Source organism: Echinops telfairi, unplaced genomic scaffold (assembly GCF_000313985.2).
Source record: "Echinops telfairi isolate 266 unplaced genomic scaffold, ASM31398v2 ScPeMD7_5;HRSCAF=22, whole genome shotgun sequence".
Lineage (NCBI taxonomy): Eukaryota > Metazoa > Chordata > Mammalia > Afrosoricida > Tenrecidae > Echinops > Echinops telfairi.
This window is the reverse complement of record NW_022103901.1, coordinates 37,645,704-37,666,801: the sequence shown is the minus strand read 5'-3', so window position 1 is coordinate 37,666,801 and position 21,098 is coordinate 37,645,704. Positions and strand designations below refer to the sequence as shown.

The 21,098-nt window shown below is 47.5% G+C and overlaps 1 protein-coding gene across 1 annotated transcript in view; it reads right to left on the bottom strand.

Annotated features, from left to right (window-relative positions):
- Positions 1–1,267: 1,267 nt before the first annotated feature.
- The window catches only part of CUNH16orf72 (chromosome unknown C16orf72 homolog), a 21,892-nt gene continuing 2,061 nt past the window's right edge, over positions 1,268–21,098 (bottom strand). The window contains exons 2-4 of the mRNA XM_045286053.1: positions 20,856–20,987; positions 11,767–12,042; positions 1,268–3,667 (exon numbers count right to left, since the gene is read on the bottom strand). Of these exons, the coding sequence (XP_045141988.1) occupies positions 3,423–3,667; positions 11,767–12,042; positions 20,856–20,987 (653 nt within the window). The 3' untranslated portion in view covers positions 1,268–3,422. The remainder of the gene's footprint in view (positions 3,668–11,766; positions 12,043–20,855; positions 20,988–21,098) is intronic.

Below are 21,098 nucleotides of genomic sequence, written 5' to 3'. Positions count from 1 at the left end.
CATCACCTGCTGGTGGACCCTACAGAAGGGAGTGGGACACCTGGCAGTGCCATCTCTCTCACACACACACACACACACATTCACTGCCAAGAGTGATCACCAGGACTGGTGGAGCAGGTGGGACACGTGGGGAGTGGGCAGTTGATGTTCGGGGGAAAGCCATTCAGAAGGGTGAGAATGTTTGCCCAAGTTGAATGTCAACAGACTGAACTGGACATGTACAAGCCTGACGTGGTTTGGGTTCCGGTGGGGGTGGGATCGCCTCTACACTGCTGTAGACACTTCAGTGATCACCTGGTACCACCATGCATGAGGGCTACCTTTAAACTTCGTTGCTGTGCAGCTTCATTGGTACCAGACGCACTTCCTAAATTTGTTTTAACAGTACCAAGTCAGCTGGGGGGAGGGGTGGCACACACACTGGGAACAGCATCAGTGAACCCCCACAGCCATCCAGGCTGCCATAGTGAACTCCACATCAATAGAAGACCCCATTTTCTATTGAAGAACTGCCACTGCCCACCTTCATGAATCCTCCACACCAACCACTGCCATCCCGACTACACAGGAAGGAAGCTAGGCCCCTGCTGTCAGTGTAGTAGGGGAGGAAACCGTTTAAGGCCCAGAATGACACAGCTTGATGTACCAACCGTCCTCACAAAGAATGTTTACAAGATCAGTTCTTGGTCCAACCCTACAGTCATGGATTAGACCAAGTTATCCAGAGATGACCCCAAAAAACAAACCCATTCCTTGGGTTTTATAAAATGATTTATTAGCTTTATGATTGGGGGTGCTAGTGGTGCAGTTGATGCTCCAGCTGGATAAACCACATCCAATAAGTGACTGGGTTTATAACTCAGCCCGATGTTTTCCATTACTTTTGCTCCATAAGTTACCGAACAGGAGAGCTGAGTTTTGTAGAAACCTCAGGCCTGCTCAGGGAGGAGCAGGGCCTAACTACCGGGGGGTGGGGTGGGGTGGGGGGGTGCTACCGGGATGGAGAGAGACCAAGCTTAAGACAAAGTTCTGACCCGCAAAGGCTTAGTCTGTCGTTCTCGAACCCTGAGGACGTGAATAGTACCACACAAACCTGTCATCTGGAGCTCTGTGCTCCAAGCTGACCTGAGGGGGGCCCAGACCAGTCCTCCTCGGCCCAAGTTCTCCAGAGAAGCGTTTCCTGTGGGCCTGTGCTCCAATGGCACCCGAGAGCAAGAGAACAGAGGGGTGCCCCGACACAAATGGCAATGGGAGAGAGGGACAAGGCTCAAGGTTTGTACAAGTTTAATGGAGCCAATGTGAAGGCATATAAATTGGGTTCCGGCAGACAGGAAGACCCGCTTTCTCTACCAAAGAAAATGGCACACAGTTTAGCAAAATTTTGACAACTGAGAGTAAAGGGTACGTATCAGAGCACCGATTTAAACAAAAAATATAAATGGGGTTGGGGAGTATCAAACCCTTTTCATTCATCTTAAGAGGCCAGTGGAGATGACTGACGAGTGCTCCTCGGTTTCAACATCCTTGGGGAACAGCAGCCTTGACCCCTCCTTGAGAGCAAGGCCCCACCCCACTCTAGACTGACACCCAAAGATTGGGGAGAGGGGCAGGGACTTCCCAGGCATGCAAGTCTAGGTCTATTCCAAAGGGAAGGCGACTTACTGAGAGCCATCACAGACCTGCCTGGTGCTCTTCAAAGATGACCTCTTCCTCTATGCTATTCGTGTGGGGGGGAACGGGGGTTCACATCTGCAGTTACCTGACTAGCGTTCCTAATTTCAAGCCTGAAATCCATTTGTTTACATGAGGGCTGGGCCTCTCTTGGGCCCAGAACGCCTAGCTCACCCAGCCTTGCAGCTCCTTTCCCCACTGGCCAGTACACGTTGACAGTGAACTGAGCCAGGGTTCTTCAAACACACACACACACACACAGAGGTGACTAAATGTGGAAGGAATTGCAAACTTTAATAAAGTGCAGTAAGTGAGGCCCGCAAAAATCCTTACACTGATTTGCAATCGTCTTTAAAGGATTAAAAAGTAACTGATAAGGGAGGGCTAACGTGTCTGCAAGGAAACATTTCCACTGTCCTACTTGAAACAGAAGAGGATAGACTAAATGAGTCCCTGACAGGCTGACATCAGCTCTTCCTCTACGGCTATGGTTCAGGTCAAGACAGTAAGGACCAGGATGAAACACGCTCCAAGACATGCATCGCTGTGAGCAGGCTGTTGACTCCAGAAGGGCGCAGTCGCCAGCTTTGCTGTCGTGTCTGCCTAGAGTCTCCGGGATCTTGTGTGTCATTTCACTGACCCCCACCCCTCTTCTGGACCTTGCGTGGGCCCACATTTTGCTCTGTAAGGCTGTCTCTTAAGGCAGCCTCAAGAGACCTCCACCTTATTCCAACACGCACTAAGCAAGTTGGGCTTTCAAAGGCATATCCAACAGGACACCAAGCCCACCCATCCTCCTCCCTCCTCCCACGTGCTCATTTCTGGTGCACCCAAAGGAAGCCCACTCAAGTGTGTGTGCATGCGCACACGCACACACACACCTCTCCCCGCCCACCTGTCACCTTAAGTGTCTGTGCTAACACTTAACCACAGGACAGAAAGTAGGGCTTGCCTGAAAATAGAGGACCAAGGCTATAGATCTGGGGACGGGCCGCAGCGTTTAATGATAATGCTGTTTGGGGCGCACTAGCACACGCCCCTACTCGTATTCGCTCGTGTGTGCGTACATGTACACATACACACACACTGACTCCCAATACCACTGAGTACTGATTCAATAGTAAATATTATTTGCGTGACCATCATAGCACCTCTGTACACCACACAATCACCAGAATTAGAAACTGCTTAGGAAACTGAAAATGGGTTGGGGTTAGAGGGGACTAGTCCGAGGGGATACACCCGCTGCCTGACTCTCTAGAGACCAGGTGCGTGGCACAGTGCTGCTGCTGTACCAACAATGGAAGCCAAATCAGGGTTCGAAACCATTCTGAAAGACTAGCAATACTGTTGAAGCAAAATACTCAACACAGCAGGTAATGGAGAAAAAAAATAAAGCATTCTATAATCAAATAAACATCTGCTATTCCCTTTCCCTTTGAGAATAAATACAGTTAAGGTCACTTTTAGCCTTGGAACGGATATGTGTTTGCCTAGGATAGGATGATCTTGCGAACGACTACACAGTATCTGATGTCCTCTGCTAGGATTCTATGTTTGTTTAAAGAAAGCCGTAGTGACACGAGGCATCTACCGGAAATACCTAGAGAACTTCCTTTTATGGCAACCACTGGAATTCACGCCTTAAACAATGACCACGGGAAGATGGCCTCGTGTCTCCTTTGCGATAATATATGTTGAGGATTCGAGTGGCTTTCAAGCAGCATGGTGGGTGTGGCCGTGGCTGCAGTTTAGATCATTCGGTTGCGTTTATGGGTTGGTGAGTCTGTAATGACATCGCCACACTGGGCTGAGGTGCGCTTTCTAGTGCCACCATTGTCCAAATGGAGTGCCATTTCTTCTGATATGAAAGTGTTCAAATCCATATCATGGAGTCCATTTCTCCTTCGACTAGCATTCGATCCACTGCTTACATGTGTAGGAGAGCCTGGGGTACTCGACCGCACGCTTATACTAGCCATTGCACCACTAAGACCTAGGAAGAAGAAAACAGGTTTTAGAGTTGCTCCATTCATCACCCCTTTTGAAAAGCAACCCACTTCAACACCTGCCACTCCTGCCTTTCATCAGGTCAAGGCCGCCTGGGTCTCGCTCACTCCCACCAGAGAGGGTTCCTGGTAGGAACCACCACCATTCCCCTACAGGCCAGGCTACAATGGGACTGTAACTCTTTATTAGTAGAAAGCCTCCTCTTTTGTTCAGAGTGGCTGGATTGGAACCACTGTCCTTGAAGTTTGCAGGCCAGTATGTAATAACCACACCACCAGGGCTCTCCTGTCCCAACTCAACGTGGTAGCTACTGTGGGCTGTATACAGGTGAAGACATGCTGCTTTTCAGTAGAGCATGCTGGTCACACCAGCATCCGAGAATTGGTGGGAGGGTGAGTGTGTAGAGAGAGAGCAAGATCAACTGGGCTTGTCCAATCTCCCTTTTCTAATAAGGGGGCCAGACTTTCATCATCCAAAATGGTCTATACTATTAAGCCTTGAGAAGCTCATTCAAAATTATGCAAACATGCTGTTAGCCTTCAAAAATAAATTTTTGTATTTGAATCCTCCCAAACCCTGTCCACAGCCCCACCACTCTTAAAATGATGTCAGGGCAACTTGGTCTGAATAATGTGTCCTCAAGCAAGCGGCCCCAAAACAAGCAGGCTCCAAGTTGTCTACAATCTTCAAACGTGGTATGGTGGCAGGCAGAGCCTGGCTTTGCTTTCAAGGCAACACCCCCCCTCCCTGGGGGTGCCCAACCTAACCACCACGCTTAAGAGTGCTGCAGACAACACCTGTGAGAAATCTCTTGAAGATCAGCCCTAGAAGATCAAAGACCTTATGTCACAAACAAGAGATTTCCAGACCTAATTGCCCATGACCCTCTCAGAGTTGAAGTTATACCCCACAATCTAGTCCAGTGGTTCTCAACCTTCCTACAGCCGTGATGGTGTAATACGGTTCCTCATGTTGTGGTGACCCCCCCAACCATAAAACTATTTTTGTTGCTACTTCCTAAGTGTAATTTTGCTACTGTGATGAATCCTGAGGTGTCCTGATGCTGCTCCTCTCAGTCTCTGGCTGTCTCCACTGCTTCTCCCGTCTCAGTGGCCTTGAAGGGCAACTCTTCAGCCCCGCAGGATGGTGTCACCCAAGGTGTTGAACACCTTATAATTCCCAATCCTGTACCCGCAAGGGTAGACAGCTAAGCTCAAAGACCTGTCCACAGATCTAGCTACCAGCTAGGTAACTTTCGCTCCCCCAGCCCTGTGGGGGGCCTAGAATGGGGCTGAGGGAGAACAGTCTTGGGCCAATGTCAAACTGCACATTACAATCACCTGTAAAGTGTTTGTCTAGCACACTGAGCAGTGTGGCCGCCTCATGAATTGAGTTGGGGAGTACCTCCAAGAGCTAGCCCATATTGTCGGGTTTCAAAGCTCCGCTCTTGATGCACTCATCTCACCAGCTCCTTCAAAGACTACCCTCAATCAAGGCTAACCCTTCCCAACTCATTCCTTCACCGTTGGTTTGTTGTTGTTTGAGGAGTCCCCGGGGCACTTCCATCAGGCGGTCTTCTCCCTCATCTCCAGCCCCATCTGACAGGCCACTTGAAGGGAGGAGGCCCCCTTTTTGGTGCTTGGTTCACTAGATACAAGTCTCAGTGAACTCTGCGCCACAAGCCTGGCCTTCAGCATCCATGGGAATGAAGGCCAGGATCCCCTTGGTCTTCCGCCATCACCAAACTCAAGATGGCCCATGCGGTCAAGCCAGGTGGTTCCCTGGCCATCAGTCACCTCCCTGTCACTGGCACCCAAGGCGCATAAGGCACTGCACCACCAGTGGCCAAGGCACTTGAAGATGCTTCGCTTACATTGCTCTTTTCAACGAAAGGCAACATACCCCATTAGGAAATCTAGCAACACATGCTGGCAACATGGCCACCTTGCTCAGCTGGGTCTATGACTGGAGTCTTGGTTTGACCTTAAATCTCACTGCACACATTATCAATTGGTCACATATCTGGTCACAGCAATGAAGATGCCTTTCCAGGGTCACTAACGAATCTCCCCTCCACCCAAGGCCTTTGACAATAGGTCTCCAAATTAGCATTAACCACCAACTTGTCAATATACTTTGAACAACGCATACTTTGTTATAAACTGATGAATGGCACTGAGATGCTTTGGAAAATCTTTGCTATACCCGTCAGACCTATACAAGTAGTACAGGAAAACCTAACAGGAAATCTGAAATTGTTTGAAGGACACTGTGACTGTTTGTAAAAACAAAACACTTTTCCCAAAGAGCCAAAGGCGTACCCACAAACCAAGGCAGTAGGATGATTGAATGCAAGCATCTGTTCTAAAATGACAATCTGTGTGGGCCAAGGTGGGCAGGGGCAGAGCACAGCGAGCAAACCCAAGTTCTGGGCAATAATAAATTCTCAGTGAGCACAAAAAGCTATGACAAAGCTCATGCTTAGAGGGAACACACAAACCCCGTTTTAGTTACGTGTTATTTCAGTTCATCACACACACACACCCCACACACACACAATTAGGTCACACACAAGCTAATTCAAAGCCAGGTTGAGGGGCAGCTGCATCCAAGCTTATTGTCAGGAGAGAAGGGCCCACCACCCATCCTGAGACCTGTCCCAGCTCTCTCATTTCCGGTGCAGACATGGAGGAAGGGGGCACCTGGAAACCCACCACTCCCTCAAAGGGACCCACAACCTACCCTGGAACCTATTCAATGTGTGCACACCTGGGTGCACAGGTGTGTTTGAGTGGGAAAAGCCAGGCAAGCACATATCAATGTTGTGTTTTAAATGTACCAGCAGTTGACCTAAAAATAATTCTACTATAAATAAAATTAAATTCTACTAGCATAATGTGGGTGGGTCATTTAAAGTAGATACCACACTCCTCAGCCCCATGTGTGGATGGAAATACTGAATTTTTATTGAAGTCAAAGCATACTAAATAAAGCAAATCAAGTACAGAGATACATGTGGTCAACCAAGAAAACATTTCCAGTGAGACTGACAGCCCAAAATGCTTTCAGTTTTTCAGCAACAGTTTTTAATGCCAGGGGCACAGATGCTCAGGACATTTAAAAAGGGAGGGGGAGCAAGATACATATCATGTAACATGAGCTCAGCTATGTGAGAACCTCATATATTTACACATTAAGGGGGAAAGGCTGGAAGGAAAATGCACCCAACAATTCATGACAGGATAAGGAGGCTGTCCTCTCCTTTCTGAATTTCCCAAAAAAATTATTCATGTCATTAAATATGAAGAATTACACTTGGATACTACACTGCTTTCTAACTACCAGTTAGACGTCCTTCAGAATGCCCTGGGCAAGTACTATACCCTTGAAAGAAGGAATGACCACCAAAGTGGTACTGTGGGGTCAAGAGCACCAGGGTCTGACATCCGTAGCCTAATTCCTGTCTCTGAAAACTTTCAGTAGCTATGCTGTGTACTCTACAGCGCTTTCCCCAGCCGCCCAGCTCAGTGTGCACTGTGCTGTGGTCTCAGCTATGTAGTTCTCAAAAGCTGGGTCCGAGCTGAAGGGCACCTTTGAGCGAGTCCACCTGCAGAGGACATTTAGTTCAGAAGATCTTGATGAGATTGCTCCAGTGAGGTTCACTGTGTCCATCCTTACTCTCCATTCTACGACTAAAACCCCTTTACCAAGTGCCCACAAAACTGCGGGCCTCAATTCCTCACCCACCAGGCTAAGGGGGTGACTTCCCGGACTCTTTCCTCAGGGTATGGATAAGTCAACCACTGTAAAACACTCATTTACAAACCAAATCTACTTAGCACTTGGAACTGCGTCTACACTAGATTATCATTTGCGTTTTAAAATAAAGATGAAAAAATAATTTAAAAATAAAAAAATAAAAATAAAATTAAGCTGAATAGCTTATCCAACATGGCAGCCATGTGATGGACAGACAAGAGTGACAAGAAAGGCAGAAGGCACCAGCACGTGTTTAAAATGCCCTGATTCTCAATGCCCTGCAGCCACCAAGAATCCTTCCCAAAATTTGGAAACTTCCCTTTCAAAAAGGAATAAGCTACAGAAGCCTGTTAAGTGAAAGAAAATCCCAATTCTAGAGCAGGAGGAACCAGCCATACCCTTTACACTCAGCAAAGTCGATCATGCCTCACCTCTCACGCAGACAATGACCCTTAGCCCGCTGACTCCAATTTCATGACTACCCTTGTCCTGTTCGGTCCTTTATCCATTTTCTCCAGTTCAAAACAATCTACCACCAACAGCCCAAGAGAATTAAAACTCCCATGCAGGTCACAGAAGACTATGCTAGGACCCAAGAGGAAAGCCACAGGGGCCGACGCCTGATGCAGTAGCACTGTGCCCCAGCCCCTTGGTGTATTACTCTTCAAACTGTCGTCCTTGGCTAGACACTCCTTGAGAAGGACAAGCCATCTATCCTAAAAGGTGCCTTGGTTCAGTCAATTATGAGCAATCACAATGGCTCATCACCCCCTCCTGTGATGTGAGTAGACTGCGTGGGTTATGGGCTAGACCACGTGATGTCAGATAGCACTAAGCTGTACATCTGCAAATAATACAGTAGCCCCCACTCCCATGGTTTCCGTTGCCTGTGGTCACCTGCTCCAACAGTCACTGGCACTCCGGCATAATGCTGTCATTCCCATCGCTTTACCCAGCCCCTTGTTAAAAGTTGTCCTACAGTGTTTTAAGCTGTTACTGGTTCACTTCGTTGTGCCTGATTTAGAAATAAAGCTGTATCAAAGAAACACCTACCCGCCCAGTATACAGGGTTTGGCACATGGTCTACAAAGCGTTTCAGGGATGGCCTGGCAGTCTTATAAGAAACTAAAAAAGCCCAGAGCTCTACTAGGGCACACCAGCCTCTCTGGCACTCAGAAAGACAATGGCCAACTTCATCTGATCAACTTACAAGATCACCAACTTGGCAAGAAGTTCAGAAAAATTCCTCCTGTGGCCCCCTAACATGGGATAAGAGATCCGGCCAGCTCAGGGATGGGAAATAATGACACTCTCCTAACATCTAAGCTCACCACTTCCGGAGAGAGCCTTCCTTCCTGTGATTTTACACATACCACCTCTGACATGGGAATAGATCATCCAAATTCTTTAGTCTCAACGGAAGAAAGCGCTGCTCCACATGTGACTCACCAGAGACCATTTGGAGTCTGGGTGGCTAAAGGCAAGAACCAGGTTTGGCACTATGTCTTTGAGAGGCTGATGGGCCAGGACACTAACCTAGATATACAGCTATGGGAAATAGCCACCTCAGCCAGGCTTGCTGAGGAGAGCGTGAGACAGCCCTGGGGTATTTACAGCAGTGAAAGAATCTGAGAGGAGGAGATCGTGAGGCTGGCAGCCACCAAGAGAGAAAGATAACCAAAGTGTCATCTGAAATCGTGTTTACATGAAGACTCGGTGTCGATTAATGATTCTCAAGTGGATTTTGAGTGTTATTTTAAGCAAGAATAACATTTTTGGGGCAGGGCTCAACTTAGCAAGCACTATATAGAATTGTCGTGTAATATGTCAAGAGTGCAAACTCCCTGATGAATAGCTCCAGTAGTGCACAGGAAACGAAAACTGACCAGTTCACCTAAGTCCCTCTTGAGCAACTGCTCCACAGACATCTCACTCCTTAAGTCACACCCTCGGTTGTGTGCACGAGTGCCAGAAAGATGTGGATTCTGTACAATCTTCTTCCAACAAAACGCTAGTTTTAGGCATCTGCACTTGGTGGCAGGAGTGGTAGAGGCAGGAGCTTAATAGCCTATTCAAAAAGAATTACAAAGGTGGAATGAAAAAGGTCCCTACATAAAGGGAACACGAGGAGATCTAGGAACCTTCTACACTCACTTTTGCCCAGGTGTCACCCTCCCTGGCCCTCGCATAGCAAACCTTTCAGTTCACTTAGACCGGATCCTCCCTCCTAAGTAGAAGGCCATGAATTTACACTCGGCCTTCAATTTGGGTAAGCAACTGGTATGCAAATGTGAATTCTGGCACTGTGAGATGTTTTCAAAAATCACTTAACAAATACCAGTTTAAGTCACACACTATTCATGAGGAACAAAAGATTAAGATTTAGTACCTGATTACATAGTCATTAATTTGCATTACATGAAATTGCACTGCCGTATATACTCATATAAGCCGACTGTTTCAGCACATTTTATGCAGTTTTTGTAGTAAAACTAGGTACCTCGGCCGATAGTCTGGCTTAACCTCGAGTATATACGGTAACTTGCAATGGCTAGTACTAGAAATCAAGGAAATCACCGAGTAACTCCTATCAGAGTGAATTCTCTCCAATTCAAAGAAAATGTCGTTTTCTCAATTGCTCACAGCACAAAACTGTTTCAGAAAGCGGGCAAGACCCTCGGCCTTCAGTGCCACACTGCCCTCCCTACAACTGTTCTCTGTAGTAACCCCAGGAACAGGATCTTCAAGACTGCAGCTAGCACTATCCTTACCAATGTACTCCAAGGTACATAGTTTCTACAGTTTTGTATTTATTCCTTTGAAGATCCTCACCATCTAAACAGAAGTCAAATTATAAATATAAAAAAGCCTACACTGGCATTAAAACTGTAAAATCAATCACACGTTGAACAGGTTCCATTTGAAAAAATGTAATAGGGGCTTAAGGATAAGATAGCTGAAGAACTTTTTTGAAAAAAAATTGGGGGGGGGGTGTCGAGGGGGAGTTTTGTCCCTTTCACTATAATACTAGTTCACAAAGATTTTCTAACACGACTTTTGTATTTCTCAAAACTAAGTTTCTAGAGTGTTGTAGGACAAAACAGAAAAAGGTACTTTAAGAGAAGAACAGAATGAACAGTAAACCCACCTGATACCAGAGGAGAAAATTCAGGACAGAAGCTTCAGGAGCGACAAGGCTGGGCACTAGGTCTAGCACCGCCACCTCCCCTCCCCAATTGCAAAGGGAGAGAGATTGTCAAACTAATCCAACATAGATAGATCTGCCTCTCTCCCTGCATGAATTTCAAAAGTTCTGATGGTTATCAGCTCACTGTATATTAGAACCGGCAGCCAAACACACTTTCTGTTTCATAATTTGTCAAACGGACTTATCAATTGGAGGGGATGATGTGCACTACCACCCCAACCCCACCGCCCTGTTTTAAAACATCCAATCCTCTGGCTGATTTGGGGCCTAGGAAAGAAGCAAAGCTTGCCAAAGTTTCCCACAACTTTTATTATCAGGCTCTTTTGTATGAATAATCTCCTGAGAGGCCCCTGTCTGCTGCATCCCTCAGAAACGTGTTGTCTGCTTTGGTCTGTGGTCAGTCAATGCATGCTGAGTGCAGCCCCCAAAGAGAAAGGACGACTCCCTCCACGGCCCTCAGCCTGTGATAGGCAGCAACAAGTGACAGCAGCCTTATGGACTTCAATGGTCATGTCTTGTTTAATCTACAATACCTTGAGGACAGGCCCGACCTGATCAATGACAAGAAGGTTTGTCTACGGGACAATCAAACCTACAAGAACCTAAGGGACAAAAAGTCTCAGCAAAGTCACCCGCTGTCACTACCTGCTCCTCCTTGGTCACCAACGTGCAGCAGCTAACAGTGACAGAGCGCGTTCATGAGAACGAGCTCAGGGTTAACTTGCCTGTCTGTAGCAATTACAGATGTAACAATTCTTCGGATACAATATCCCTTTTAACTCAGCAATGAGTAAGAAAATGTACAATGTACAAAATGCAAAGCAGTAAATTCCAATCAGCATTGCAGAAAAATTGTTATTTGTTAACACCGAGCTCAAACTCACTTCCTAAAGACATCAGTAATTAGGATGGGCTGGCAAATAGGCCAGAGTCCATATTACGTTCTACCTTACATTCTATTTAAACATTTCTAGCTTGAGTGTCTACTCTAATTGACAAGAACAGAAAACATAACAACACAGACAATATTATGGCTGGTCCTAAGCCTATATATGAAAAATGGGCCCACAGGCACACTCTTAGCCATTTTCCAAAGAAATAGGTTTAAACAGCTTTACCATGCAGAGCTATGGCTTCCCGGAAGGGTTGCAAATCAGTCTCTACAGATGAGCTAGTTTCCGTTGGAGTAGCTCGGTTAGGGGACACTACAGTCAGTCTTGGGGGAGCTCTAGAGTTCCGTGGTGGAGGAACTTTCCCGCACAAGAAGCTGATCAAATCTTCTCTGCGGATAGTTCTTCTGCGTTTTTTAACCCATGCCAACACATCCTTATTGCGTCGCTGATAGCCAATCTGAATGCCAATATCAAAACTCCGCTGATGGGTATCCACGCTTTCTGTGGAGAGAGAGAAGATAAAACACAGGTGATGGTCAGCAGGGCCTTGGCACAATTGAACATAGTTTCATCCCCAAATCACTGCCTGGAAAAAGGTGGGTCTCTCCAGACCTATGAAAGGGGTCTGTACATCATTGGCACTGCGAATGCCGCGCCACTCCCATGTAAGTCCTTGTAAGTGTCTGCAGCCAGTCAGCCCCTATACCACCACCCGCCCCCCACACAGCCTTATAATAAGGCTGTTCTAGAGCAGTGACCCCTGAGTTTCATTAAGTAACTTTTAGGCAGACAGGAGGAAGAGAGTCGGTCTTATCTTTACCCATGATACCAAGGTTAGAAGGCGGAGCCCCTGAAATAACTGCTTCACTTAATAAGGGCACAGATCTTTTTAAATCAAGTTAAAGAGTTTTCTTTAACAATGGGTAAATGAAGGTCTAGGAGCCCTGGTGGCAGTGGTTAGTTAAGCCTTCTGCTCACCTAACAAGTGGCAGTTTGAACCCCCAGCTGCTCTGAGACCAAGAGGTGGCTGTGTGCCTTCAGAAAGATTTGCAGCTTAGAAACCCTACAGGGCACTTCTACCTGGTCGTTTGTGGAGTCACAATGGACTTGTCAACCCCCTCGAAAGTGGTGCTTACAAAGGAGTTAAGTGAGAGATCTAGTAATGGCCTCGCCAAGCTCACCAAGAAAAGAGCTGGAATTTATTTTATCACAAAGCTTATAAGCAATATTGCTCTCCTTCCAAAAACATCAACTTTGCTTGGTGACACTGGCTAGTGGGAGTGTCACACATCTTTCAGCTATGAACACACACAGGTCATTTCAGAGCGGTGGTGCGCAGGACATGGGGGCCCCCGGTAAAGCCGGGATCCCTCAGTGTTTGAGAGACCCCAAGGAGAAATGAATGCAGACTAGCTTCTACCCCAACACCTAAAGCAGCAGGGTGAGAATTTTGTTTCCTTGGTATTTTTCCTTCTGCTTTGTTCCCAGCAGTCTTCACAGCTCATAAACATTCCCAGCAGGCCTTGCCTTAAGTCTCTCCAAAGGGCCTCCCAGCCTGCACAGCTGCCAGTCAATGTGCTAAACCCTATTCTTGAGGGGCTACACAAACACCCCCCACCACGCTGGAAAAAATATCTGAAAATGTAATACATTTGTGATTTATTTTCAACTGGGCTGTTATGTTTGCAGCAAAGCAGCTGTACCTCTTTAATGATATTACAGCACCGGTTCATTCAACCAGGGACCCTTCCATAAAAATCAGAAGTCCTTGAGCACTAAGAATCATTTCCTGATTCCTTTCCCTGGCTTTTAGGGTTTTTAAAGTCCTGTCTACTTGAAAGGTGACCCCCAATAGTTAACAATGGAAGGCCAGGCCCAGAACCTTCCCACCGCAAGGCCTTCTCCCTCAGATCAGCCTCTTCTCTCAAAGTGGCCAAAGTTCTCCCTAGAGCAGGTCCTTATCACTTCTTAATACTTTAGCATGGAAAGATCGGAATTATGGCCCTGCCCCCACCACCATCAGAGGGCATCCAGAGGTAGCCAGCACTCTGTAACTCCCCAGTGCCTCTCTACTAGAAAAATCAACTTCGATTCCTCACTTAATCACAAATAAAGGGGCAGAAACCCCATTTTGTTAGAAAAACCAACATTCTGAGGCCCCTAAACAAGGACATAAAAGGACAGGTCAGCCCCTTCCCATCTCAGGAAACCAGAAGTCCATGGTCATGAGTGAGCCTGAGAAAACTCAGTGGTTTCTAGGCCTCTGACCATGCATCAGGCAGCCAAGCCCATGACCACAAAACCCACAGGGGTCCTAAGGCAAATCTTACAGGCTGAGCAAGCTAGATGATGCCCTGATGAAGCTGTACTTAGACCTGTAATGATCCCGAGAGAGCCAAGGGACATTTTAGAACAGTGGTTTTCAACCTGTGGGTCACGACCCTTTCACAGGACCATAGGAAAATCAGGTATTTACATTATGATTCATATCAGTAGCAAAATTACAGTTATAAAGTAGCAACAAACAATTTTATGGTTGGGGGTCACCACAACATGAGGAACTGTATTAAGGGTCACGGCAAAGGTTGAGAACCACTGCTTTAGAAGAAATCAAGCCTGAGCTTGATTTCATGGGGACTCCCTTGTTTCATGTAAGATGAAAAGTAGGGACCGAAAAGAAACTTAATCAAGGCCAAACGGGCCAAGGTCCTCTAGTTTCCAAACGGTTCAAACAGGAGGTGGGTGCAGGACCAGTCGCATGGATAGAGTAACTGGAAGCATGAGGAAGACAGGGGTCACAGTGTGATGGCTGAGTGGGCACCTGGCGAATCACAGGCAGAGGTGTGAGCTGCTTCCTAGTTTGACACAGTTGGGTCCAAGGGAACGGAGCCACTTGAGTTGTGCTTTTGGGGGGGAAAAAATGAAACAATAATCCTGTTAGGTAAGAAGCTAGCCAGCCTTGGTGGTCCAATGGGATCAACACTGGGCTGTTAACCACGTCAGCCATTCAAATTCCCCTGCCGCTCGCTCCAAGGGAGAAGGAAAAGCCTGTCCTGCAGAGGACGGGGTGGACTTGACAGCAGCGGGTTAGCAAACCCTGAAGCAAGAGAGCTTGGCAAACTGTATTTCGTTTCGACTGCGGCCGAAAGCCAGCGGGAGCTGAGGCTTTCGTCTCAGCTGGAAGTCACCGTTTTCACCAGTGGCCTGGTCAAAGGCATCATTACATGTAAACGCCTGCGTGACTGTGGCCAATTATTTCACCTCAGAAATCCTAACTGAGCTCACGTCGGCCCTGAGAGCCCACTAAAAAAACCAGGCAGACTGTAGGTGATGTGGATGTTCACAGACAAGGGGGTGTTCAACCAGGAGAGCGGGGACCACCCTTACTCGGTCTTCTAGGTGTTTGCAAAACCTAGGCTGGCTTTTGTACCAACATCAAATCCTGAAATCTGAAAAGTAGAGTCCGATTACTTTACCACCCAAGTGAATGCAACCGCAGGTATTTCTCGAAATAGAATGTCTCATGTTCATGCTAAGCATTTAAAACACAGGCCTGATGTTTTGAGACTTGAAAAATACCAAGCATGATCGGATCATCACCCCACCTCACCCCTACAAGATGGTCTTCTGAAGGTCCTTGGCCACTCCAAATCTAAATTTGCGAAATGTGGACTTGGGGCACCTGGCCCAAAAAAACTGCACAGAAACCGTGGGTCCATCTTCCTTCGAACGCTAACTGAAACAAAGCCATCGCTGAAAGGGCCATAAGCTGGAAGACGAGGTAAACCCCAAAGACGTCAAATGTCAACCTAACCTTTAACCACATTCCTTTCCTCCTTGCTCAGAAAACAAGCAGATTCATATACAACAATCACAGGATACACCCCATCTTCATGCACAGTGGACAGGGAATGAGAGATTTTTGAAGACGAAAAATGTATCCAGAAAGCATTTATGAGCGTTTACGATTTCTCCCAGCAAAGAGGAAAGGCATAATGATTTCTGGGTTGAAGACTAAATGTGGCGCTTTCCCACAGAACACCCACAATCAAAATGAATGTGACCCTGCAACTTGGGGTGTTTTTTGATCCCTACAAACCCCTGGGTGGGTCAGAGCAAGGATGATTGTCCTGACTGGGTCCACAAGGAACTGAGTCATGGAGCACCTGCCCGAAGCTTTGTCCCCCAACAGTAGTCAACCACCATCCACACGTCCTTGGAGACTCTACACCCCACCAAGTCAACAGGCTAGAGGACGATAGAAATTTGAATGAGAGAATTATGTAGACCTGCACAGATCAGTCTACCACTGTGGGGCAAGACGGGAAAGGGGGGGAGAGGATCCGCACACAAGGACAGTTTAATTTATCTCGTTAGACATATCAGCCACAGAAATCTGAGCCTTGGCCCAGCTGTTTTGAGATAGGAGAAAGTAACACCCAGGGTAACCAGGCCTGCCTAGCTCCTTGAGTGTTCCAAGTTTTTCTGAGGGCCAGAACAGCCAACACGTGTCCTGGGAGCCTCAACCTCAAATGTGGCCATGAGCTGGCAGCTCACTCCTGGGACAGGAGGCTCTTTCTGAGCAATTTTAGGCAGCGACTGACCCTCAGGGGCAAAGCAAATGCCATTCTATGCTGTCAAACACACAACCAGGCTGAAGAGCCATTCTAGGTGCACCGCGGTGGAAGCTAGAGGCAGAGCGGTAACTGCAATAGCCAGTTAGCCTGCCCAAGCTTGGGCCACCAGGCCCCAGCCTTGTCCCTAGCCAGCCCAACCTAGGCCGTCTGATTTATACAGCCCAAAACATCTTTCTGTAGTCAAGTTACACAGGGATTAAAAAAAAGGACTGCCTTCCATGAAAACAGAATCCAGCAACTGGCTTCAGTGGCTACTGCTCTGCTCGCCATACTGAATGCAAACCGGAAGTAGAGACCCCCAGGCCATTCTAAGGCATTTTGAATGAACCAAGGCTCAGAGGGCAGCAATAATTCCTTGGGGAAGCTTCACAACCAGCTCTGGAAATTTCAAGAGCTGAAATTCTAGCATTCTCTTCTTGAGCCCCCATGTAGAAAGAACTTTCTCTGGCCATAGAGCAGTCACCTGTCACAGGCCCCACACATTTCCAGGGTGTTCAGGGGACTTCCTGCTTACATGCCAATCCGAAACGACCACACTTAACCGAGACATGTGGATCGAGTTGACTCAGCATCAATATGTCTGAAAGCCAAGGATTTACGTACAGGGCACCACACTGATGGCCTCATGGGTCTACTTCAATTACACTGACCCTTTTCAGGGAAAGAGGATGAGAAAGAAGCTAAGTATACACCACAGAGTTTGTTCCATACAAATAATAAGAAAGCCAGTAACTTCCTTTCATCTTAGCCCATCTTCTGGCCCATAACCAGACACACCTGACAAAGGTAGACACTGCCCACCAACAGTTAACACAGCATGTATGTGAGCAAAGGAGCAGGAGCCTGCGCCCAAGTTTGGGGGTATTCATCCCATCCTTTTGAGAAAGCCAAAGAGCACCTGGTGGAGAATTTGCCCAGGGACTTATCTCCATGCTGTGGCATTCGGTTGACACTGGTCCTAACAGCACTGGCCAGGCACAGGCTCCTAGTAGGCAAAGAGTCTACCCAGAAACTTCTCATCTAAATCCCATAGCACTCAGCCCAGGGGGCAGAACTGTCTGCACGCAAAGCCTCCAGTGCTGGTTTAAAAAATGGAGGGCAGGAGAGCAAGCTGGGCATACAGTAGAATCACATGGCATAGATTAGCATCACAGAAGAAACCTGGCAAATCAGGAGCCAGGACAGCAGCCTCGCCCCTCAAGCAGTGACAAGTGAGGGTGCCCAGGAAAGGCAGCCTTAGTTGGCAGGGCTACACCCAGTACCCAGGCCTTCCTTCAGAGCAAGTAGCCTGAGGCAGTGAAGCAATTCAGTTAACTAATGCTTTGCTAATGCACAGTGAACAACCTAAAACTGGTCACTCAAGAAAACTGGAGGTTAAGTCAGCAACCGCCAGTAAGCTTGGACACCTAGTTCCCAGATAAGCAAGAACTCTGTCCTGATTAAACCAACCCCAAGTAACTTCTCAACAGGCAGTACAGAAATGTTCTGGGCTAGCCCTGACGGTTGAGCACCACCACCTCCATCCCTGGCAGACTCCCCTTTCCAAAAAGAGGAACCCTAGTGGTCCACTGAGCTCACCACCTGGGTGCTGAGTGATTCAGGCCCACCAGCAGCTCTAGGAGAAAAGAGGCTTTCTGCTCCCATAAATATTTATAGCCTTAAAACCAGAGGCAATTCTATGGGGTGGCTATGGTTTGAAATCAACTCACTAGCAATGAGCTGTTTTCTTGAGTTGTTTTGTTTTTTTGAATCATTTTATTGGGAGCTTGTCCAACACATCACAATCCATACATACATACATTGTGTCATGCACATTTATACATTTGTTGCCATCGTCATTCTCAAAACATTTGCTTTGTACTTGAGCCCTTGGTATCAGCTCTTCAGTTCCCCTCCCCCTCTCCGCCTTGAGTCCTTTTTCCCAAAGAGCATGCATACTAACACCTGACCCTACCAGCTGGAGAAGGAACTGCGCACTCCCCCGTGTGCGACTGGCCTCTTCATCTAGACACATGCCACTCACAGCAACCTCACTGACCATGCAACCAAAGGGGCCTATCTTGCTGAGGGCCGTACCTTCTAGGAAGCCTGACAGAGAATTCCAAAACTCTGAAGCCACTGTGAGCTTCCAGATTAAGTACCTGATATTACATTAAAAACAATGGAGTTCCCCCTGAAATACTCCTCAACCTACAAGTTATCATTGCAGTATCTGAAAGCCCTGGAAACCCTCTGGAGCAGAGTTCTGTCCTACGGGGTCCTTTCCTATCTGTCTAAGAGCCAAAACCAAGTCTATAGCCCCAGGTTTTGGTGTTTGGGTGATAACTTTGCAACAAATTTATGGCCCATTTCTACATAATGCTGTATGCACCTGTGGTGCTGTCTCAGCTAACTCTCATTCTAATTAATTATCCTCCAGCTATAGGGGCTATACACTCCACTGAAGAGTCAGAAGCACCCCATGATTTGGGGAGCCAGATCTTCTTTTGAATCAGTCTTATGTGCTGCTACTAGTACCATACATTTTCAGAGCCCATCACCCATTGGTGGCAGTCGGAAAGGTGGGTCTTTTTCTTTACAGAAACCCAAAACCAAAAAAAAACAAAAAAACCCAAAACCCACCATTATGGAGGCAATACTGCCTCAGTGACCCCCTGTGGGTTTCAGAGATTTTAACTGTTTACAGAAGCAGAAAGCCGCCGTTGTTCGCCCTCTGAGCTGCTGGTGGTTCTAACTGCCTATTATACAGATCGCAGCCCAACGTGAAGCCCACTACACCACCAGGGCACCTCATCACAGGAACACAGCATCTGCAAGAACCCCTCCCAGAACCACCTGGATGGAGGTGCCGTCTCTTCACTTAAATGTCAAAAAAAGAGTGATCAGAGTTCAACTTCTGGGCCCATCTTCTCTAAAGTTAGTCCCAAGGACAAGGAGGGCCAGCTTTCCTTCTACAGGAGTAAACACACACAGTGCCAGTTGCTGTTTGGACGCTTCAGGAAAAGGCCCTTCACACATGTGCACGTGGTCCAGGCAGGACATTTGGCGGCCACTAAAAAGACATGTGTATTCCACTGGGACTGACTTAAAACAGTTGGATGCCAACCCTCACACACCTCTCAACGGAGTGCTGTCGTGTCCTACTCAACAGTAATAAGGCCATTTGCAGTCTCACTGACACGCAAGGCTTCCTTCTGCCCACATCCTCCTCCCGAAGTGACCTTCTGGCCAATGGGAAAACATCAAGAAATCAAATCCATAGTTGCCAGGGAGTGAGGAGAGTGAAAGTTTTGAGGTTTCTTTTAGAAGTAGATTCCAATGTGTTACCTTACTACTCCATTTATCAAACTCCAACTATACACCTTAAAAAAGGGATTTTATTTTTATGGCATGTAGCTGTTTCAATAGACACAAACTAAATTTCCTGAGCATTATTTCAAAACACTCCCTTTCTGGTGGAAGCCCAGAGCAATTCCTCAGAGAATGTTCGAAGCCCACCAGCACCAGTGGACGATTAAACAATTCATTCAATTGTCAAAAACTGGAGCCAAGCAGCTACCAAAAATCAAAGCTGACCACTGGGGCGGCCCGTGAATTGTTTCCCTTTCCTCAGGAAGGCCTGGACTGTTAGTTCCTCATTCTCTCCAAGAACACCAAACTGGCTTAAGCCAGCTTCACTTTATGGCTTTCAAATGACCCCCCAAACCTGCAGTCTGCTCAAACAGCTTCACAACAGGGGGACCTCTCCCACAGAAGGCAGTCATCACTCCTACCTGCTTTTGTGCTCATCCCACCTCGAAGAACTGCACCCTCCCTCCCTATTTAGACATTTTGGAGGTGCATGCATTTCCAGTGCTACTTGAGAGGCAGCTTCGAAAAGTTTCAAAGCACACTGGACTTCGCTAAATAAACATTAAGGTCAACAAATTAAATCCTTTTCCCATAAAAACCTTGTGAAAGGAGGCTGGGGGAATGAACACAAATTTCTGAATATTCTCTGAAAAGTCCTAAAACAATTATCTAAATCCATGTTTCCAAGATGTTTACGTTCAAATCATGGAGGGAAGTGGGGGAGAATAACTCCAGAAAGTCACCTCCAGGAACTGGAACCTATGAAACCCAAACCGGGAAGAGCCTGCAATTTACAATCAGGTACCAGGAAGTGCGGAGTTAGGTTCCCATTAGGTAGTTCTCCCTGAAATGTCATCCAACTGTGAAGCTTCCTAAATCAAGCCGTCTTCGCCAGGGGTGGTATGCTTTTCAACCCATCAACTTGGCTGCCCTTCCAGCATGCAAAGCCAACAACCCACCCACCCCTGGTGACACTCTGGACTGAGAGTTTTGTTGGGGGAAGGGTTCTGCAGGGCGTTCAGCAGCATCCCTGAACTTGGTAACAAGATGCCAACCGCAGCTCCAGCCCCTTCGCTGTTGACAACCAGAATCTCATCCCCAGGCCTAGCGAAATGTCGAGGGGGGTGGATCCAAATCGGCCCTCCCCCGAATCGAACCGCACCGTAACTGGCCAGTGGCGCCTTATTACCGATTCGTGGCTGAACCCAACCTTGAGATGAGGGTCTGCCCCCCCCCCACGCCCCCCCAAACCACTTGGAAGTCAGGACATCGCCCTGGTGCCGGAGCCCATCCCCCACCAATGGCACAGCGACGAGCTCCTTTTACCTTTGTAGAGGTTGGTGACCGCGGTGGCTGCGTTTTGGAAGGGAACCCAGAGAGAAAGTCCTGGCTGCTGACACACTCGGTCTGCAGAAGGGAAACAAGAGCAAGAGACGAGAGAGACAGAGAAAGAAAAGACACAAGAGTGTTATTTGGGCGTCAATCACTCCGGAACGGCCATATTAGGTTTCGCCATTTTGTTCAAGGGTTTCGGGCCCCGGAGTGGCAGGGGCCGGGGGGCGGGCCGGG